This window comes from Scyliorhinus torazame, chromosome 3 (assembly GCF_047496885.1).
Source record: "Scyliorhinus torazame isolate Kashiwa2021f chromosome 3, sScyTor2.1, whole genome shotgun sequence".
NCBI lineage: Eukaryota > Metazoa > Chordata > Chondrichthyes > Carcharhiniformes > Scyliorhinidae > Scyliorhinus > Scyliorhinus torazame.
In genome coordinates, this window is record NC_092709.1 from 246,552,298 (window position 1) to 246,574,338 (window position 22,041).

At 49.1% G+C, this 22,041-nt stretch overlaps 1 protein-coding gene across 4 annotated transcripts in view; it reads left to right on the top strand.

The window, feature by feature from the left end:
* The window catches only part of LOC140409039 (potassium/sodium hyperpolarization-activated cyclic nucleotide-gated channel 1-like), a 478,762-nt gene that overhangs the window by 39,898 nt on the left and 416,823 nt on the right, over positions 1-22,041 (top strand). For all 4 annotated transcript variants that reach the window (XR_011940266.1, XM_072497079.1, XM_072497078.1 and 1 more), the window contains exon 2: positions 3,973-4,396. Coding sequence is in view for 3 of the 4 variants with exons in the window: in XM_072497079.1 (XP_072353180.1) it covers positions 3,973-4,396 (424 nt within the window). In the remaining variant the exon portion in view is untranslated. The remainder of the gene's footprint in view (positions 1-3,972; positions 4,397-22,041) is intronic.

Sequence of the window (22,041 nt, forward strand, 5' to 3'; positions counted from 1 at the left end):
GTGATTGTGAGAACCATATCATTCCTGCAGTGCAGAAGGAGTCTGCACCGACCCTCTGAAAGAACACCCTGCCCAGACCCACTCCCCTACCCTATCCCTGTAACCCCACCTAACCTGCACACTATCTGACTTTTGTTGACTCTGGAATGGTTCCTGCAGTTTGGAGGGTAGCAAATGTAACCCCGCTATTCAAAAAGGGAGGTAGAGAGAAAACAGGGAACGATAGACCCGTGAGCCTAACGTCAGTAATAGGGAAGTTGCTGGAGTCCATTATTAAGGATTTCATGGCACAGCATTTGGAAAGCAGTGGTGTAATCAGCCAAAGTCAGCATAGATTTTTGAAAGGAAAATCATGCTTGACATATCTACTAGAATTGTTTGAACATGTAACCAGTAGAGTTGATTAGGGAGAAGCGGTGGATGTGGTTTATTTAGACTTTCAGAAGGCTTTCAACAAGGACTCACACAGCAGATCAATATGTGAAATTAAAGCACATGGGAGTATGGGTAGTGTCCTGAGATGGATAGAAAGCTGGTTAACAGACAGGAAGTGAAGGGGTGGTATGGTAGCACAGTGATTAGCACTTCACAGCGCCAGGGTCCTGGGTTCAATTCCAGCTTGCGTTGTGGTGATATGCATCACTGTAAGTACACAAGGGGTTAATGTAAATAAATGTAGACTAGATAGACACTAGAGGGAGCACCAGAGACATGACACACAGACAGTCAACCAATAGGTCAGTAAGATAGGACACGACCAATGGACATTCACGATACACACAGAGGTAACACTACCACAGGAGGGCATTACACCAACCCATATAAAAGGACACAGCACACATGCTCAGTCTCTTTCCAGTGGAGACACTCAGTGAGTACAGACACAGGGTTGATTGAACATCACACCCACCACGTGGATTGTAGCAGACTGGTTCATCAGTCTGAGTAGCTATGGAAGGATTAACAGTAGAGTCGAATCCAAGTAGGAGAATTGTTAATAGTTTAATAAATGTGTCAAAGCTATCTCCAAGTCTGAACCTTCCTTTGTCAGAGTGCACATCAAGGAAGCAGCTTATGCTACGCCAAGAGCATAACAAAACATGACACACAGGAGTGACTGTTAAATCCATATAGTTACAACTCAGCAAACAGTGACAACTAGCAACAGCAGCCAGGCAAGATGATGTTCGAGATTCCAGTTCCACAGCAGCTCAGATACCAAGGCAATCTCAGTGAAAACTGGCATTGGTTCAGGCAGAGATTCGAGATCTACCTGGTAGCCTCCGACTTAGATGGCATGGCGGATGCAGAGAAAATAAAGCTTCTACTTACCATTGCGGTTCCAGAAGCAGCTGAAATCTTCCAGACGTTCAAATACTCAAAGGGGCAAAACAAGGGCGACTTTCAGGCAGTCCTGGACAAATTGTCTGTGCAGAGTCTGCATGTTCTCCCTGTGTCTGCTTGGGTTTCCTCTAGGCGCTCCTGTTTCCTCCCACAAGTCCCGAAAGATTGTGCTTGTTAGGTGAATTGGACATTCTGAATTCTCCCTCTGTGTACCCGAACAGGCGCCGTAGTGTGGTGACTAGGGGATTTTCACAGTAACTTCATTGCCGTGTTAATGTCAGCCTACTTGTGACAATAATGAAGAATATTATTATTATTAATAAAAGTTGGAATAAACGGGTCTTTTTCTGATTGGCAGGCAGTGACTAGTGGGGTGCTAGGACCAAAACTGTTCACATTATATATTAATGATTTGGACAAGGGAACTATATGTATTATCTCTGGATTTGCAGAAGATATAAAATTGGCTGGGAGGGTGAGCTGGGAGGAAGATGCAGGGATGCTTCAGCGGGGTTTGGACAGGCTGAGTGCGTGGGCACATGCATGGCAAATGCAATATAATGTGGATAAATGTGAGGTTATCTGCTTCAGCAGGAAAAATAGGAAGGCAGATTATTATTTGAATGGGTACAAATTAAGTGAGGTGGATACTCAGCGAGACCTTGGTGTCCTCGTGCATCAGTTGCTGCAAGTATGTGCACAGGTACAGTGCAGTAAAGAAGGCAAATGGTTCACCTACAAAGTGAGTTTAGGAATCGAGATGTTTTACTGCATTGTACAGGGCATTGATGATTTAGTACAGGGCTAAAGAGCTGGCTTTTAAAGCAGACCAAGGCACGCCAGCAGCACGGTTCAATTCCCATACCAGCCTCCCCGAACAGGCGCCGGAATGTGGTGGCTAGGGGCTTTTCACAGTAACTTAATTTGAAGCCTACTTGTGACAATAAGCGATTTTCATTTCATTTCATTTTTCATGAGGCCGCACCTGGAGTATTGTGTGCAATTTTGGTGTCCTTTTCTGAGGAAGGATGTTCTTGTTATGGAGGGAAAGCAGCAAAGGTTTACCAGGCTGTTTCCTGGATGGCGGGATTAAATTTGTTAGGACTATATTCATTGGAGTTTAGAAGCGTGAGAGGGGTCTCATAGAAACTTATAAAATTCGAACAGGATTGGACAGAAAGAATATTTCCAATGATGGGGTATCCTGAACTCGGGGTCATAATTTGAGGATAATGGGTGAGTAAATCTTTTAGGACTGAGGTGAGGAGAAATTTCTTCGCCCAGAGAGTGGTGAATTCTGTGGAATTCACTACCACAGAAAGTAATTGAGGCCAAAACATGTAATTTCAAGAAGGAATTAGATATAGCTCTTGGGGCTAAAAGGATTAAGGGATACCATAGACCATAGAATTTACAGTGCAGAAGGAGGCCATTCGGCCCATCGAGTCTACACCGGCTCTTTGAAAGAGCACCCTACCCAAGCCCACACCTCCACCCTATCCCCATAACCCAGTAACCCGACCCAACACGAAGGGCAATTTTGGTCACTAAAGGCAATTTAGCATGACCAATCCACCTAACCTGCACATCTTTGGACTGTGGGAGGAAACCGGAGCACCCGGAGGAAACCCACGCACACACGGGGAGAACGTGCAGACTCCGCACAGACAGTGACCCAAGTCGGGAATCGAACCTGGGACCCTGCCGCTGTAAAACAACAGTGCTAACCACTGCGCTATCGTGCCGCTAGTATTTTCTGTTTCTGTTTTGATTAGGAATCGCCAGTTGGTTTCCATTTACCGGAGGTAGGGGGGAAATGGTGGGGGGGGAGGGGGGGGGGGAGGGGGGAATCAGCTGTTTTCCTGCTCCTGATTATAGTCAGTGGTTCCTGCCAGAGAGTGTGCCTCTCAGCACTCTCCATGTAGCCTCACATCAAGGGGAATGCCCATTATGTCAGGTGCTAGAGGAAAAGCCAGATTCTATGAAAATCTACCCGCTGCATCGATTTGATAGGAGGGTGGAGGGCACAGGCAAGTCGGTAAGGAAGGGAGGGGAAGGAAATGATTGTTTGAATTTTAAAAGTATAGTGATAACAATGCCACAGGAGGCAAAGTTGCATTTATTTATGGAACTGGAAAAAATATTTTCAGAGGACCATGTTGACAAATGTTCTGCTTTTGAAGCCAGAAATAATTGAATTAAACTGGCATCCCCTCAGCACCGCATGTGATAATTTTTGAAAAAGCATGATAAAATTCAAATGGTAAGTGTTTAAACAGGAGCTCATATGGGAACTGTATTTCTGAAAATATCACTTTGAAATTGCAGCCTTTCATCTATGTGGGATGGTTGCTGCTTGTGACAGTTTTGGGTGTACAGATGTATACCCACCACTCCGTTGGCAGAATATCGGTGCCTCTTGAATCTTAATTTTGAATTAGAAACACAGGGTCCTTTCAATGTTGATTCAAGTACTTACTTTTGATCATCTGTTGTGCAGGCTGGATTTTCAAAAACTGTTGAATCTATTCAATTACTATAAGTATTGAACCAAATTGGAACCAAATAACAAGGACAGTTATGGTTTCTTCCACTTACTGTTTTCAATTTTTTCCTCTCTTTTTTTAGGTTTTACTGGGACTTGGTAATGCTGATGCTTATGGTTGGAAATCTCATAATTATTCCTGTGGGAATCACCTTCTTCAGTGAGTCGACATCAACTATTTGGATTGTTTTTAACGTTGCATCTGATACCTTCTTCCTTGTGGACTTGATGGTCAATTTTAGAACGGGAATTGTTGTAGAAGATAATGCCGAAATCATCCTGGACCCAACTGTTATCAAATGGAAATACTTAAAGAGCTGGTTTATCATTGATTTTGTCTCTTCCATACCAGTGGATTATATCTTTCTGATCATAGAAAAGGGATTTGATTCTGATGTTTACAAGACTGCCAGGGCATTGAGAATTGTGAGGTTTACAAAAATCCTCAGTCTCTTGCGATTGTTAAGACTTTCAAGACTTATACGATATATACACCAGTGGGAGGAGGTAAGGTACATTTTTAAACTTTTAAATCTTAGATCAAATTCCAATTTGCAGTTCTGCTGTGAAACCACTATTGATTATTTTTTAACCACACGGATTGTGTTGGTGCAAAGTAATTTTGGTTTGGTAAAAATGCAAACTGCATGTAGGAAGTAAATTTGGCCTGATTGAGTTCAAGCAAGCAGTATTAAACCACCATGTGAAGATAGCTCACATTGCTTAGACATTGAACATCTGCAGCTAGAATAGAGCAACATTTACAATGTTGGAATATGATGGAATTGAAAACATTTTAATCTTCATTTTGATTAATGTTCGCATAGATCCAATTGTCGCACTGGGACTACATTAATGTTTTTTTTGACTCGAGGAAGATGAACTCAGAGCACCTTTTAGCTTAACAGTATGATATATGGGGTGATATTGTGAGATGCAGGCAGTCATCAGGCGAAACAGACTGCCTATTAACAGTTTGCAAAATGACTCCTTGTTTATCAGCATTGCTAGCTTCAAATAAAGGGGTACCTGTTTCTAATCCACCAGCAGCACCATTTGTCTTCTTGTCTGACTGGATAGTACTGCATTTATATTAAATTTTCTTTCAATCTTTGTGGAAATCCAGAAGATCTTTTATCTAAATGTTTCTCAGTTCAGATAATTTCCATCCAGTTTTAGATGGATGTGAATTTGTGGCACAGAACTGATGATTGGTGCTAATTTGACAGTATGGCTCAGAGAAAGGATAAGAGAAATGTAAATAACATCCAGGTAATGGAGGGATGCTTCTGTGAGATGTAGACTAGCAGGTCTCGCTAACAGTGGGAATCCTATGCTCTATATCTTTGATATTCAGCCCTAGGAACACTCATTTAGTGCCAAACCCAATTTATTATATGTTAACAGAATCATGGTATTGTACTACTCACATTCTTACCCATTTCTATTGCAAACTTAATGCAGCACCTTTCATATACTTCCGTCAAATGACAATACCTCTAAGAACAACTATACTTGGCTATCGTTATACATTTGATGATCAAAGTCCAAGACAGACACCACAAACAGCCCAAAAATGTATCGCATAAAGTCATAATTTTGACAAGATTTCTAAAATTGTACCAGATCTGGACCAGGTTGTTGGTCCTGTAATACTGAGATCATTGTAGATTATTAACATACTGTGGGAAACTATCTTTGTGACAACTACTTTAAATATAGGTCTACTCTACCAATTTCATAGGTATGTAGTCCTCTCCCATGGAATGTCAATACGCGAGTGACAACGCCATCTCCGCTCTCTCAGAAGAGAGTCTCCAAGCCATACATGGTGCCTTCGCGAAAGCATACTGAAGAATTGGTCTCAGCCCCAACCTCAAGAAGACGCAAGTCCTTTACCAACCTGCCCCAGGATAAGGCCTGGTCTCTTCCTCCATCAAGTTCAATGGAGAAACCCTCCCAAACATGGAACATATCCCCTACCTGGGGAGTCACCTCTCATCTAAGCTGACTTGATGCAAAGATCCAACATCATGTCCAATCCATGAGAACCGTATTCAGACACCTAAGGATGAGAGTCTTCGATGGCTGCGACATTCGTGCTAATATAAGGCAGTCATCCTCTCAATTCGTCTATATGGCTCAGAAACTTGGACTACTTACAGACGTCACCTCAACCCTGGAGTGGTACCATCAACATTATCTGAGATGTAAACAGAAAAAACTAGGCAATCTCAGCAGGTCTGACAGCATCTGTGGAGAGAAAAGAGATCCAACATTTCGAGTCTGGGTGACACTTTGTCAAAGATAGAGAGAACTGGAAATGGGGTCAGATTTATACTGTAATGAGGGGGCGGGGATGGAGCGGTGGGAGTGTCTAGGCAGCCAGCGAGAGGTGGAGATTGACAAAGATGTTGAGGACAGAAGACAGAAGGTATGTAAATGGGGGTGTCCAGATGCAGTATCATCATTATAGTGAGGTAGGAGTGATAGCCCTATCCTCTGGCTTGATTTCTTATTGCCTGTGAATGTTCAGTGCCACAGTACAACAGTATTTGAAGATTAATGGAGTAAATGCCTCCCATTGGATTTCCCTGAACTGGAGAGACGGTCAGGGGCTCAGGTGTAGGCTGAAGTTGAAGACAAGCCATAAATCTTTTTCATCCTTTCATCCATGAACAGTGTAAAGGCCTAAGGGGCAGAGGCCAAGAGCACAATTCCTGCCTGAAGTATTTGACTACTACAGGGCTGCCCTCAAATTATATTTTCTGTGGCAAATCAAAGTACAAGGCAGACATTTTTACACAAAAGAACCATGTTGGACTCCATTTCAGAAGCAGTACCGCATCAACTGCCCATTGTTGTTTCATAAATTACGGTCAGAAATATTGACTGTTTTGCCATCAGGATGAGTGAATGCCTCATGAAATTGAGTTGGGGAAAGAAAATTGAGGGCGGTTTGTGTTTTCCCAATGAGTGATTGAATATTGAACAAACTATTCAGGCCTGGAATGGGATACTGATCGCTCCATGATAATATTGAATTCAAGGCTTGAATAGAAATTGACAGGAAATGGAAGCAGTCACTTGAAGATACCGAGCTGTAAAACCTTGACAAAGCATTATTAAAACACGAGCTTTGTTGGGCCTTGCTCTGATGTAGATGGCTGTTCGTCCAGAGCTATATTGTACAGTATAAACAAAGGTGAAATGATGAAGAACATTTTTTGGTTATAAAATCGAAATTCATGACATGAGCTTTATGATGTTTGCACATTTCCAAGACATAAGTGATTGATATTGATACTGGCAGAATGTACAAGATGCCTTGTCCACAGAAGCATACTGTGGCTAGTTAAGGAACTCCTGAAGTATATTTTTGACAGGATTACTGTGATGAAAGTTTGCTGCTCATACAGGATGCAGAGCCCTGTGTTTGAAATCTTTTCTGACAGTAAGACTACACTTGTAAATACTGTTGGAAATATGTTTATGGGGGATGGAAATTGCACGTTTCTGCTACCAGGTGGGAAGCTGTTGCAAAACATCTCTTGTAGCTAATGTAATGGGGAGGGAATTATCCAATTAAGCAAGATAAATTGCATACAATATCTCCTGCCCATAAGACTGGTTTGAGAAAAGGTGTTCAAAGGGACTAACTCAGCTACAACACCATCCCAATTAAAGGAATTTCCTTAATGTCAATGTTGGCAATTAGATTTTTATTTAAAGTAAACAGTGTAATAGAAAGAAAAAAACATTTTCATGGGCGGCACTGCTGTTTCACAGTGCCAGGGACCCTGGTTTGATTCTGACATTGGGTGACTGTGGGGAGTTTGTACGTTCTCCCCGTGTCTGCGTGGGTTTCCTCCGGGTGCTCCAGTTTCCTCTCACAGTCCAAGGATATGCAGGTTAGGTGGAATAAGACCATAAGACATAGGAGCGGAAGTAAGGCCATTCGGCCCATCGAGTCCACTCCACCATTCAATCATGGCTGATTTCAACTCCATTTACCCGCTCTCTCTCCATAGCCCTTAATTCCTTGAGAAATCAAGAATTTATCAACTTCTGTCTTAAAGACACTCAACGTCCCGGCCTCCACTGCCCTCTGTGGCAATGAATTCCACAGACCCACCACTCTCTGGCTGAAGAAATTTCTCCTCATCTCTGTTCTAAAGTGACTCCTTTTTATTCTAAGGCTGTGCCCCCAGGTCCTAGTCTCCCCTGCTAATGGAAACAACTTCCCTACGTCCACCCTATCTAAGCCATTCATTATCTTGTAAGTTTCTATTAGATCTCCCCTCAACCTCCTAAACTCTATAGAATATAATCCCAGGATCCTCAGATGTTCATCGTATGTTAGGCCTACCATTCCTGGGTACATCCGTGTAAATCTCCGCTGGACCCGCTCCAGTGCCAGTATGTCCTTCCTGGGGTGTGGGGCCCAAAATTGCTCACAATATTCTAAATGGGGCCTAACTAGTGCTTTATAAAGCTTCAGAAGTACATCCCTGCTTTTGTATTCCAAGCCTCTTGAGATAAATTACAACAATGCATTTGCTTTCTTAATTACGGACTCAACCTGCAAGTTTACCTTTAGGGAATCCTGGACTAGGACTCCCAAGTCCCTTTGCACTTCAGCATTATGAATTTTGTCACCTTTTAGAAAATAGTCCATGCCTCTATTCTTTTTTCCAAACTGCAAGACCTCACACTTGCCCACGTTGAATTTCATCAGCCATTTCTTGGACCACTCTCCTAAACTGTCTAAATCTTTCTGCAGCCTCCCCACCTCCTCAATACTACCTGCCCCTCCACCTATCTTTGTATCATCGGCAAACTTAGCCAGAATACCCCCTGTCCCGTCATCTAGATCGTTAATATATAAAGAGAACAGCTGTGGCCCCAACACTGAACCCTGCGGGACACCACTCGTCACCGGTTGCCATTCTGAAAAAGAACCTTTTATCCCAACTCTCTGCCTTCTGCCTGACAGCCAATCGTCAATCCATGTTAGTACCTTGCCTCGAATACCATGGGCACTATTTTACTCAGCAGTCTCCCGTGAGGCACCTTATCAAAGGCATTTTGGAAGTCAAGATAGATAACATCCATTGGCTTCCTTGGTCTAACCTATTTGTTATTTCTTCATAGAACTCTAACAGGTTTGTCAGGTACGACCTCCCCTTACTAAATCCATGCTGACTTGTCCTAATCCGACCCTACACTTCCAAGAATTTAGAAATCTCATCTTTAACGATGGATTCTAGAATCTTGCCAACAACTGAGGTTAGGCTAATTGGCCTATAATTTTCCATCTTTTTTCTTGTTCCCTTCTTGAACAGGGGGGTTACAACAGCGATTTTCCAATCCTCTGGGACTCTCCCTGACTCCAGTGACTTTTGAAAGATCATAACTAACGCCTCCACTATTTCTTCAGCTATCTCCTTTAGAACTCTAGGATGTAGCCCATCTGGGCCCGGAGATTTATCAATTTTAGACCTCTTAGTTTCTCTAGCACTTTCTCCTTTGTGATGGCTACCATATTCAACTCTGCCCCCTGACTCTCCTGAATTGTTGGGATATTACTCATGTCTTCTACTGTGAAGACTGACGCAAAGTACTTATTTAGTTCCTCAGCTATTTCCTTGTCTCCCATCACTAGATTACCAGCGTCATTTTGGAGCGGCCCAATGTCTGCTTTTGCCTCCCGTTTGTTTTTAATGTATTTTAAGAAACTTTTACTATCATTCCTAATGTTACTGGCTAGCCTACCTTCATATTTGATCCCCTCCTTACTTATTTCTCTCTTTGTTATCCTCTGTTGTTTTTGTAGCCGTCCCAATCTTCTGACTTCCCACTACTCTTTGACACATTATAGGCTTTCTCTTTTGCTTTGATGCATTCCCTGACTTCCTTTGTCAGCCATGACTGCCTAATCCTCCCTCTGATAACCTTTCTTTTCTTTTGGATGAATCTCTGTACTGTGTCCTCAATTACTCCCAGAAACTCCTGCCATTGCTGTTCTACTGTCTTTCCCACTAGGCTTTGCTCCCAGTCGATTTTCATTAGTTCCTCCCTCATGCCCCTGTAGTTACCTTTATTTAACTGTAACACCTTTACATCTGATTCTACCTTCTTTCTTTCAAATTGCAGACTGAATTCTACCATATTATGACCACTGCCTCCTAAGTGTTCCCTTAGTTTAAGATCTGTTATCAAGTCTGGCTCATTACATAACACTAAGTCCAGAATGACCTGTTCCCTTGTGGGCTCCATCACAAGCTGTTCCAAAAAGCCCTCCTGTAAACATTCAATGAATTCCCTTTCTTTGGGTCCACTGGCAACATTATTTACCCAGTCCACCTGCATATTGAAGTTCCCCCATGATCACTGTAACCTTGCCTTTCTGACATGCACTTTCTATTTCGTGGTGCATTTTGTGCCCCTGGTCCTGACCACTGTTAGGAGGCCTGTACATAACTCCCATTATGTTTTTTTTGCCTTTGTGGTTCCTCAACTCTACCCACAAAGACTCCACATCACCTGACCCTATGTCATTTAGTGCTATTGATTTAATTTCATTCCTAATTAACAAGGCAGCCCCGCCCCCTCTGCCCACCTCTCTGTCTTTTCGATAGGTTGTGAATCCCTGGATGTTTAAATGCCAGTCCTGAACCCCCTGCAACCATGTTTCTGTGATGCCTATCACATCATACCTTCCAGTCACAATCTGGGCCACAAGCTCATCTACCTTGTTCCGTACACTGCGCGCATTTAAATATAGCTCCTTTAATTCTCTATTGACCGTCCCTTTTTGTTTTCTTAGTGTGGTGGACCTTGGTTTACTGAGCCTTTCCATACACTGTGTCATATTCTGTGAGATGGGGACTATCGTAACCTCTTCTGAGTTCTGTCTTTTCGTGCTTTTTTGTATTCCTAAGCAGCTACGCTTCCCACTGATTACTTCACCTCTTGGTTCCCTGACTTTCCCTTCCCCCCAATCTCTAGTTTAAAGTCCTATTAACCACCCTATTTACTCTTTTCGCCAGAACACTGGTCACAGCTCAGTTCAGGTGGAGACCATCCCAACGGTTTTGGTCCCCCCTGTCCCAAAACTGATGCCAGTGTCCCATGAAAAGGAACCCCTCTTTCCCACACCACTCTATTTCAGCCACGTGTTAACTTCCCTTATTCTTGCCTCTTTATGCTAATTTGCACGTGTCTCGGGCAGTAATCCGGAGATTATGACCCTTGAGGACCTGTTTTTTAATTAGAATCCTAGCTCTTTATAATCTCTAATCAGGTCCTCTTTCCTAGACTTGCCTATGTTGTTGGTACCGACATGGACCACAACAACTGGATCCTCCCCCTCCCTCTCCAGTATCCTTTCAAGCCGGTCAGAGATGTCCCGCACCCTAGCACCGGGCAGGCAACATACCATGCGGGACTCTTTATCCTGCTCACAAAGGATACTGTCTATCCCCCTCATAATAGAATCCCCTACAATTACAACTTGCCTATTTACTCCCTCCCCTTGAATGTCCTGCTGAACCATGGTGCCTTGGTCAGCTGACTCATCCTTCCTGCAGCCCTGTTCATCATCCACACAGGGAGCAAGTGCCTCGTACCTGTTGGACAGGGTCAAGGGCTGAGGCTCCTGAGTTCCTGACTGCTGGTTCCCTTTACCTGCCTGACTTGCAGTCACACCCTGCTGTCCCTGGCCACTGGCAGGATTTAAACGACTTACTCTGACAGGTGTGACTGCCTCCTGAAACACAGTGTCCAGGTAAGTCTCCCCCTCCCAGATGTGCCTTAGTGTTTGAAGCTCAGACGCCAGCTCATCAACTCTGAGCCGGAGCTCTTCGAGCAGCCAACACTTATTGCAGATGTGGTCGCTGCAGCTCGCAATGGGATCTGCCAGTTCCCACATCAAGCTCCCACGATTGGCCATGCTAAATTGCCGCTTAGTGTCCAAAGGTTACGTGGGGTGACAGGGATAGGGAGGGGAGTGGGCCTAGGTAAGGTGCTCTTTCAGAAGATCGGTGCAGACTCGATGGGCCAAATGGCCTCCTTCTGCACTGTAAGGATTCTATGATTCTATGTGCAAACATACATACTCTGCATTTGAAGTAAACTCTCTGTTGTGCAATGCCTAATTAAAATTGCTTGGAGCTGTGGGTACTTAAATAAAGAGGATACAAAGATATGTACAGGGACAGGTTGTGTTGAGGAAGCAGGGACGCTACAGAACAATTTGGACAGGTTGGAAGAGTGGGCAACTAAGTGGCAGATAGAATACAATGTGGAAAGGTGTGAGGTTATGCACTTTGGTAGGAAGAATAGAGGCACAGACTATTTTCTGAAGGGGAAATCTTTGGAAATCAGAAGCACAAAGGGACTTAGGAGTCCTAGTTTAGGAGTCTCTTAAGGTTAATATGCAGATTCAGGTAGCAGTTGGGAAGGCATGAATGTTAGCATTCATGTCGAGAGGGCCAGAATATAAGAGCAGGGATGTATTTCTGAGGCTGTATAAGGCTCTGGTCAGTCCCCATTTGGAATATTGTGAGCAATTTTGGGCCCCGTATTTAAGGAAAGATGTGATGGCCTTGGACACGGTCCAGAGCAGGTTCACATATATGATCCTGGGAATAAAGGACTTTTTATTTGAGGAGCGGTTGAGGACTCTGACTCTGTACTCGATGAAGTTTAGAAGGATGAGGGGAGATCTTATTGAAACTTACAGGATACTGCGTCGACTGGATAGAGTGGACGTGAAGAGAATGTTTCCACTTGCAGAAAAATTAGAAGCAGAGGATACAATCTCAGACTGAAGTGACGATCCTTTAAAACAGAGATGAGGAGGAATTTCTTCAGCCTGAGGGTGGTGAATCTGTGGAACTCTTTCCCGCAGAAGGCTGTGGAGTCCAAGTCACTGAGTGTCTTTGAGACAGAGATAGACAGGTTCTTGATTAATAAGGGGATCAGGGGTTCTGGGGAGAAGACAGGAGAATGAGGCTGAGAACCAGGGGCGTCATTCTCCGACCCCCCAGCGGGTTGGAGAATGGCCGTTGGCCGCCGTGAATCCCGCCCCCGCCGGTTGCCGAAGTCTCCTGCACCGGATATTCGGCGGGGGCGGGAATCGGGCCGCGCCGGTTGGCGGGCCCCCCCGCTCAATTCTCCGGCCCGGATGGGCCAAAGTCCCGCCGAGAAATTGCCTGTCCCGCCGGCGTAAATGAAAGTAGGTATTTACCAGCGGGACAAGGCGGCGTGGGCGGGCTCCGGGGTCCTGGGGGGGGGGGCGCGGGGCGATCTGACCCCGGGGGGTGCCTCCACGGTGGCGTGGCCCGCGATCGGGACCCACCGATCCGCGGGCGGGCCTGTGCCGTGGGGGCACTCTTTCCCTTCCGCCTCCGCAACGGCCTCCACCATGGCAGAGGCGGAAGAGACTCTCCCCACTGCGCATGCACGGGAAACTGTCAGCGGCCGCTGACACTCCCGCGCATGCGCCGCCTGGGGATGTCATTTCCGCGCCAGCTGGCGGGGCAACAAACGCCGTATCCGCCAGCTGGCGGGGCGGAAATCCCTCCGGCGCCAGCCTAGCCCCTCAATGTTGGGGCTCGGCCCCCAAAGATGCGGAGCATTCCGCACCTTTGGGGCGGCGCGATGCCCGTCTGATTTGCGCCGTTTTGGGCGCCAGTCGGCGGACATCGCGCCGTTGGGGGAGAATTTCTCCCCATATCAGCCATGATTGAATAGTCGAGCAGATTGGATGGGCCTAGTGGCCTAATTCTGCTCCTATGTCTTATGGTCGCATGGATTCTCTTAACAAAGTTATGAAAAAGAGTCATATTTGACTTGAAACCTTCCTCTCGCCACAGTTGCTGCCAGACCTGCTGAGTAGATCCAGCACTTTGTGTTTTTACTTCTGACCTTAACAAATGTGTTTTTGCATTATGGAAATAAATGTCAACTGTAGGTATTTTATGGCTTTTCCTGCACTGTTTCCTACGCTGTATACATGCACCTGTGACTGTGCTCTCTGTACTTGGATAATGGGTATTACTGAGCAGCAATTGGGAAACTCAAATGCTTCAACTTGATTCCTGTGCCAAAACCCATTCACCTATTATCCCTGTGCTCCCTGATTTACACTGGCTCCTGATTAATAAATTGGCAGAATATTTGTGGTGGATTCTCCATCCAGCCACATCGGGTTGCGAATCATGATTGGGCAGAGAATCGTGCATCAGCCGAAAATTGAGGTTGGTGCCGGGCGCCTAACGGAACGCCAAGCTGTTGCCTCAATAGCGGCCGACTGCCGTCCATGTGCGCGCCAATGTGGGCATGCAAATTGTACAGTAATGGCCATTATCTTTAACGGCCCAACCCCGTATTCTCCTGCTTCCCTCGATGCTCAGCCTCTGCCAGGCTGAAGTGATGATGGCGTGAATCATAGAATTTACAGTGCAGATCGTGCATTACAGTGCAATAACCCCACCAAACCTGTTTTAGATAGTAAGGGCAATTTAGAATGGTCATTCCGCCTAACCTGCACATGTTTGGACTGTGGGAGGAAACTGGAGCACCCGAGGAAACCCATGCAGACATGGGGACAACGTGCAAACTAGGCACAGACAGTGACCCAAGCAAGAATTGAACCTGGGACGCTGGCGCTGTGAAGCAACAGTGCTAACCATTGTACTATCGTGCTGCCCATGGTTCACTTGTGGTATTTAAAATCGGGAAACAGGCGGTGTGACCGATGAGGGAAAGAGGGAGGTAAGCCAAGATACCAAAGGTACAATGGTGGGCTACCAGTTGTGCCGCTGGCCAGTGGAGGAGGGGATGTGGGGGCTGCAGGGCTGTGGAGAGTAGTGGGAGGCAACCATGAGATGGGTCGTGGGGTAGGGCTGTCCCCTGGGACCAGAGCATCCAGGTACAGACCGTTATTTTGGTGGCCTGCAAGACAGCTATCTGGCTGCACACCTCACTGACTGCCCACTGTGTCCCGTAAATGTTAGGATTGTCTCCGGCCTTATGGGTGCCCCCCTCACTCTCAGGCCATCTCCAGGAGCCCATAGACACCATCAATGGGATGGGCATGGCCCAGCACAGCTCAGGACCCACCAAGTGTTGGCACACCCCAGTGCACCCATCCGAGGCATTGCCCTACTGCAGGGACAGCCGGGGAGCGCGGAGCGTGCGTTGACTAGCGGACGCATGCACCGCGGGCATCGGCACTGTCCCTGGCACACTGCCTCTTGGAGGGCAGCCATCCTGCCAGTGATAGCTTCAGGTAGCTCATCCTGCAGGACCACCAGCCATCATCAAGCCCTGCCTGCCCCTAAACCCCTGCCCCCAAACAAGTAGACATGACCGGTGCGCCACACAAAGGACCCAAAGCACACCGCAGCTTCGGTGCCAACAGTTTTCCATCCGCTGGCCGAGCACCACCCGTGGGCCCTGCCCGCAAGAATGCCGCCATGCAAGGCGCCGGTCGGTGGTGCACTGCCATAACCTGGCGCAACCCTGCTGGCGGGGTAACACATGGCACACCCACAGTTGACCACACAGAAGGGTGCAGGCCAGGGTCACGGTGTAGCCCATTGGACCTGGTTGGGCATGGGAGTATTCACCATGCTACCATGTCTACCTTTTACCCCCTGCAGGCAATGGGCTTTGGTATCAAACTAGGAGTGGTTGGCACCTGCCTGGCTGCCGCAGCCCTTGTGGATGCACTGAGGCAGTAGGAGCAGGAGCTGCTGAAGGAGGGCCCTGCAGAACAGGAGCCTTCCCCAGAGGAGCAGTGGCTAGTTTATGATGATGGCGAGCTAGCCGCCCAACAGGCCGAGGAGGAGGTGAGACAGAGGTGTTGCATCAGGCTTCATGTGTATCGACAGCACCTGTCGTACGAGGACCTGCTGGTCAACATGCTGCCGTCGACTTGGCACGCAGGGAGACCTTGAGACATCTGTGCCAGATCGTGGCACATCTGGAGACGCAGGAGAATGGTAGTCAAGGTGATGGTCACCCTGAACATCTTTGCAGCAAGGTTCTTTCAGGCGCCAAGTGGGGACCTGTCTGGGATCTCCCAGACCTCCTTACATAGGTGTCTCGGTGCTGTTACGGATGCCCTGTATGCCCAGGCGGCACAATACATCCACCTGGATATAGACCGAGGTCATCAGATAGCCCGGGCAGCGGGATTCGCCGTCATTGTTGGGATGTCTCGGGTCCAGGGTATGATCAACGAAATGCATTTACCCCTTGAGCACCAGCTGATGATAGGTCCGGCTTCACAAACCAAAAGGGATTCAACTCGCTGAAGGTGCAGTTGGTGCGTAACCACCGGCTACAAATCATATATGTCTGTGCCCGATGCGCAACACCTTCATCCTTGCAAACGTGCGGTGCCCAACACGTTCGAGGTGCTCCGCTGGGTGAGGCGTTAGCTCCTGTGTGACAAGGATTATTCACTGCGGTCATGGCTGATGATGTCTAATTGGAAGCCACAGACCAATTCAGAGAATCGCGATAACGTCACCCATTCTGCAACCAGGAGCATGATCAAACGTTGCATTGATGTGCTGAAGATGCGGTTCAGGTACCTGGACTACTCTGGTGGGGCCCTCCAGCATAACCCTAGGAGGGTCTTCCACATCGTGGTGGCCTGCTGCGTCCTCCACAATACCGCGCAGCAGAGGAGTGACATGCTGGAGGAGGAGGGAGTATGCCAGGCCTTGTCCATCGAGGAGGATGCTGTGAAGGGCAAGGATGACAGGATTTGGTGCCTGGTCAGCCACAGGAAGTTGCGCAATGGGTGGGTCAGGGCCGGCGCATACGGGTCAAACTGAGCAGCTCTGTGCTCCATATCGTTGGTTCTCTTTGGTGGCCATCCTCTGGAGCAACCGGGCCTGATGCTCCCGGCAGTCTTCCGGGTGTCACAGATGACATGGTGCCACGCTGTTCTGCCCGCTACCCATCGGATGCACCAGGGACAGATGGGGGTGATTCAGAGGTGCTCCAGTGTTCCGGCACTTCTCCTGCGGGACTCACCGACATGAGACCCATCACTTCTTCCTCCCTCAGGATGCTCGATGGCCCCCTGGGCTACTCCTTGGGACAGGGGTGTGGGCGGAGCAAGCTCCAAGGTTCCAGCATCAGCTGGTGCTGCCAGTCCTGGAGGCCCGCTGTCGTCTCAACCAGGCCACCACGATGTGGGAGACCTTCCTGGGGTTATACTGGAGGGTCTCAATGCTCGCGGCGTTAGCTCCTGGGTGACAAGGGTTATTCGCTGCGGTCAGCCAGTGCTAGCCCAATGCTCTCGATCCTTGCAGCCATAAGCAGTTGTAATTGGGCCAAGCTTTGGCGTGTCGTTGCAATGTCCATGTTGCTGTGGTATATGACTGCCGGTGACATGGCCACCATGTCCTCTACCTTGGCCACTGCCCGCACAAAGTGCCCCAAGCCTTGGACATCTTCACCCACAGCCGATGCCTCTACTGCAGGCACCACCCGTTCACGTGTTGACCTGAGTAGCATGCATTGTCAGCAGCGCCTCCTGCTGCTGCAGGTGGTTGGACTCCTCCAACTGCTCCTGCAGGCGCTGGATGGTTGCTGACACCCCTGGCTGTCCACGACAGTACCCGGCTCTGCGCCTGCACCTCCAACACCAACGCGACTGCCTTTTCCAGAAGCCTGAAACCTGTCTGGATGGCAGCCAATCCCTGGGGTCGGGCCGCCCTCCGACCGTCTGCCTCTTCATGGGTTCCTACCTCCATGTGATGTACCACTTCATGTGTGTGGTGTGTATCAGACAGTGTCGCAGGAGCCTCTTCACTAAATTGCCCAACTGAGGTGAGTGTCTCTGGGATGGTGGAGGGTGCTGGTGACAGCAGTGAAGAGAAGTCGGTGTCATACCCGGACATCTGCTCTGGGTTGTTGCCGGGTTGCAGCTGGGAGCGCGGGTCACCAGGTAAGTCTTGGGTTGTAGCAGGGGATGAGGGATCCCAGATGGAGCCACCTCGTCACCAGGTGATCCTGCAGGACAAAAGACAAGACGCATGGTTAGATCGTGAGTAGATATGGTGTGTGGGAAGGGGGGACACAATTGTCATTGGGACATTGTATTTTGTTGGGGGCTCACTTGCATCTTTGATGCCAACCTCCACGTCAGCCTGCTCTCCAACCCCGACGACCAGGTCCAACGTCCTCTGCTCTGCGACAGTGAGGGACCGCAGGTCTGCAGGACTCTCTCTGGTCTTGCTTCTCCCTGCCGTTGTGGGCCATCTTCTCCTGGGGCGAACAGATAATGCACAGTGTGAGACACTCGGACGTGGGCAGTACCGGGGGGTCCGTGCCCAGTGGCCTGGTGGGCAGAATGGGTGTTGGCATGTGGTGCACTGTAGGGTGCGAGTGGCCTCTTAATGGGGGTTGGTGGGTTGCGCTACATGTGTTTGGGACTGGGGTTGGTTCCAGGGGCACGGAGGTGGTGGTGACTTACCCTTGCCACCCTGAGGAGGCCGTGCAGCTTCTTCCGTCACCGTTGCCTTGTCCTGGCAGTGGGGCCCACGGTTCTCACGGTCTCTGCCCCCTGAACCTGGGCCTGGTTGACAACTCATGGTGGCAGCTGCCTTCCCACCCTAGAGAAAAGGGTGTCCCGCCTCTCCTCCACAGCATCCATCAGTGTCTCCAGCTTAGCATCTGGGTATCTCGGGGCCGCTCTCCGTGGTGGCATCTTCTTGGCTGGAATGAGTGTGTGTGGGGGGTGGAGTGCTTATATGCAGCCCCTGCTTGTCAGGCTCTCCAGTATCAATCGCGACCACAGTGAATCCGATGCCGGAGTCAGTTGGCATTGCAACAGCTCCACCTCGTGCCTGTGCTGGTCCGTTAGCATATCCTGAATTTCTCCAGGGCTGGCGCCGCTATCGTGGCCGTAGAACACCGGCAATTCAGTCCTGAGATTAATACTTAGTCTCTGAAACGGAGAATCCAGCCCCACATTTTTTGACCAAGTGACAACTCAGGTGGGAAAAGGATGCAGCTAACTGGCTGCACTGCCGGCTTTTCCCGCCATATGTTTTGACACAAAGTCAAACAAAATCAGCGAGGTGGGTCCGGCCGCTCCACCAGCAACCAGGGCTCTTGAGAGCACCCCGGTGTGAAAAAAGAGAAAAATAGAACAGAGGAACACCACCACCACCAAAGAACCCCCTCCCCCCCCCCCCCCCCCCCCCCCCCCGTCATGGACACGGATCCCACCACCCAAACAGCTTCCACATGGAAACTGCCAACACTGTCCCCTGGCACTGCCTGCGCACTGCTCCCGGCACTTCAGCCAGCATTTCCCATTGGCACCCCCGGGCAGTGCCAGGGTACTACTCAGGCATGGTCTTTGTGTGGCTTTACTGAACTGTATGCCCATGGCGGGTTTTGATCACCAGTTCCCTGTTTCTAAAAACTTGTTGTAAACTGCACCAACATGATGTCATGGCACCCCCACTTTTCTATATGCAAAAGACCATCTAATTAGAATTAAATGTATTATATTGAGGTCCCTGTCAGTGCATGACATGAACCCCGTTATGTCACTGACGGGGAGGGTGTGAATAATCGAGCGGTGAAATCCTGCCGATGTTAAAGCTCGATTCTCCGCCATTCCTGTCTCCCGAAAAGTGGGGTTGGAAAATCCCCGCCAGATGTCTGCATTTTAAAATTCTCAACCTTGTTTTCAGTTGCCTCATGGCTTTGCCCCTCCTTTTCCCTGTAATCTACTTCCCATTTCCTCTATTCTGAACTCTTGGGTATCTTCCACTGTGATCACCTTGTAGCGCACAAAGACTCCGAGAGACGAATAGAGTGAAGTCGATGAGGCTTTATTAAGCGTGTCTGTTCCCCCGCAGCTCGATAGTAGAATGGCCTGCGGGGGAGGACTCCGGCTTCTTATACTCCGCCTTCAGGGCGGAGCTAGAGGTCAACGGCCAACCAGGACCCGGGATCTGTCAGCCATTGACATTAGGGCTTCCAGTCCCACATGACCCCTAATACATACTACCACATTCACCCCTTGTCAAAAATGAACCCGGCGGGGTGATGCTTCGCATGGTGGTAAGGGTTTACAGGGCTGGTCCTGGGAGGAAAACATTCATATGGCAATACAGTATGTACAATTTTGTCCTGTTTCAACTATTTACAAAAGGTATCGGGAGAAAAAGCAAAATGTTTTTGTGAAAAGTCCATATATTGATTTAGATCGACGCCACGAGTCGGTCGGGCGGTCTGGTCGTCCGTGTCGATCGCCTCGGCCCCGGTGGTGGTGATGGTGCTTGTTCCGCTGTTGTCGTATCCGGGAGCCTTACGGTTTCCGCTTGGGCTTTATTCTTGGTCCGGCCTGAGGGGAGGGGAACCGATCCTCCTGGGAAGGGGGCGGTCGCGGGGTGCGGTGGTGGCAGGAAGGGGGGGGTTGGGTGAATGGTGTCGGGGGGGGTGTGTGTGTTGCCGGCGGGCGTCAGATCCCGCAGGGAGACCGTGTCCTGTCGGCCGTCGGGGTACTCCACGTAAGCGTACTGCGGGTTCGCGTGGAGGAGGTGAACCCTTTCGACCAACGGGTCCGCCTTGTGTGCCCGCACATGCTTTCGGAGCAAGATGGGTCCTGGGGCCACCAGCCAGGTCGGCAGCGACGTTCCAGAGGAGGACTTCCTAGGGAAGACAAGGAGACGCTCATGAGGCATTTGATTAGGCTCGTACATAATAGCGACCGGATGGAGTGGAGAGCATCCGGGAGGACCTCCTGCCACCGTGAAACTGGGAGGTCCCTGGACCGTAGGGCCAGTAGGACGGTCTTCCAGACCGTGCCGTTCTCCCGCTCTACTTGCCCGTTCCCCCGGGGGTTGTAGCTGGTCGTCCTGCTTGAGGCTATGCCCTTGCTGAGCAGGAACTGGCGCAGCTCGTCACTCATGGAAGAGGACCCCCTGTCGCTGTGGATGTATGCGGGGCAACCGAACAGTGTGAAGATGGTGTTCAGGGCTTTAATGACTGTGGCCGCGGTCATGTCAGAGCAGGGGATGGCGAATGGGAAGCGGGAGTACTCGTCCACCACATTAAGGAAGTATGTGTTGCGGTCGGTGGAGGGGAGGGGCCCTTTGAAATCCATACTAAGGCATTCAAAGGGGCGGGAAGCCTTAATCAGGTGCGCACTATCCGGCCTGAAAAAATGCGGTTTGCATTCTGCGCAGATGTGGCAGTCCCTTGTGACTGTACGGACCTCCTCTAAAGAGTATGGGAGGTTGCGGGACTTGATAAAGTGGAAAAACCGAGTGACCCCCGGGTGGCAGAGGTCCTCGTGGAGGGTTTGGAGGCGGTTAATTTGTGCGTTGGCACATGTGCCGCGGGATAGGGCATCGGACGGCTCGTTCAGCTTTCCGGGACGATACAAGATCTCGTAGTTGAAGGTGGAGAGCTCGATCCTCCACCTTAAGATCTTGTCGTTTTTGATTTTGCCCCGCAGTGCATTATCGAACATGAAGGCTACCGACCGTTGGTCGGTGAGGAGCGTGAATCTCCTGCCGGCCAGGTAATGCCTCCAATGTCGCACAGCTTCCACTATGGCTTGGGCTTCCTTTTCCACTGAGGAGTGGCGGATTTCTGAAGCGTGGAGGGTTCGGGAGAAAAAGGCCACGGGTCTGCCCGCTTGGTTAAGGGTGGCCGCTAGAGCTACGTCGGAGGCGTCGCTCTCGACCTGGAAGGGGAGGGACTCATCGATGGTGCGCATCGTGGCCTTTGCGATATCCGCTTTGATGCGGCTGAAGGCCTGGCAAGCCTCTGTCGACAGAGGGAAGGTCGTGGTCTGTATTAGGGGGCGGGCCTTGTCTGCGTACTGGGGGACCCACTGGGCGTAGTATGAAAAGAACCCCAGGCAGCGTTTCAGGGCTTTTGAGCAGTGCGGGAGGGGAAATTCCATGAGGGCGCGCATACGTTCGGGGTCGGGGCCTATTATCCCATTGCGCACTACGTAGCCCAGAATGGCTAGCCGGTTGGTGCTAAAAACGCACTTGTCCTCGTTGTACGTGAGGTTCAAGGCTTTGGCGGTCTGGAGGAATTTTTGGAGGTTGGCGTCGTGGTGCTGCTGGTCGTGGCCGCAGATGGTTACA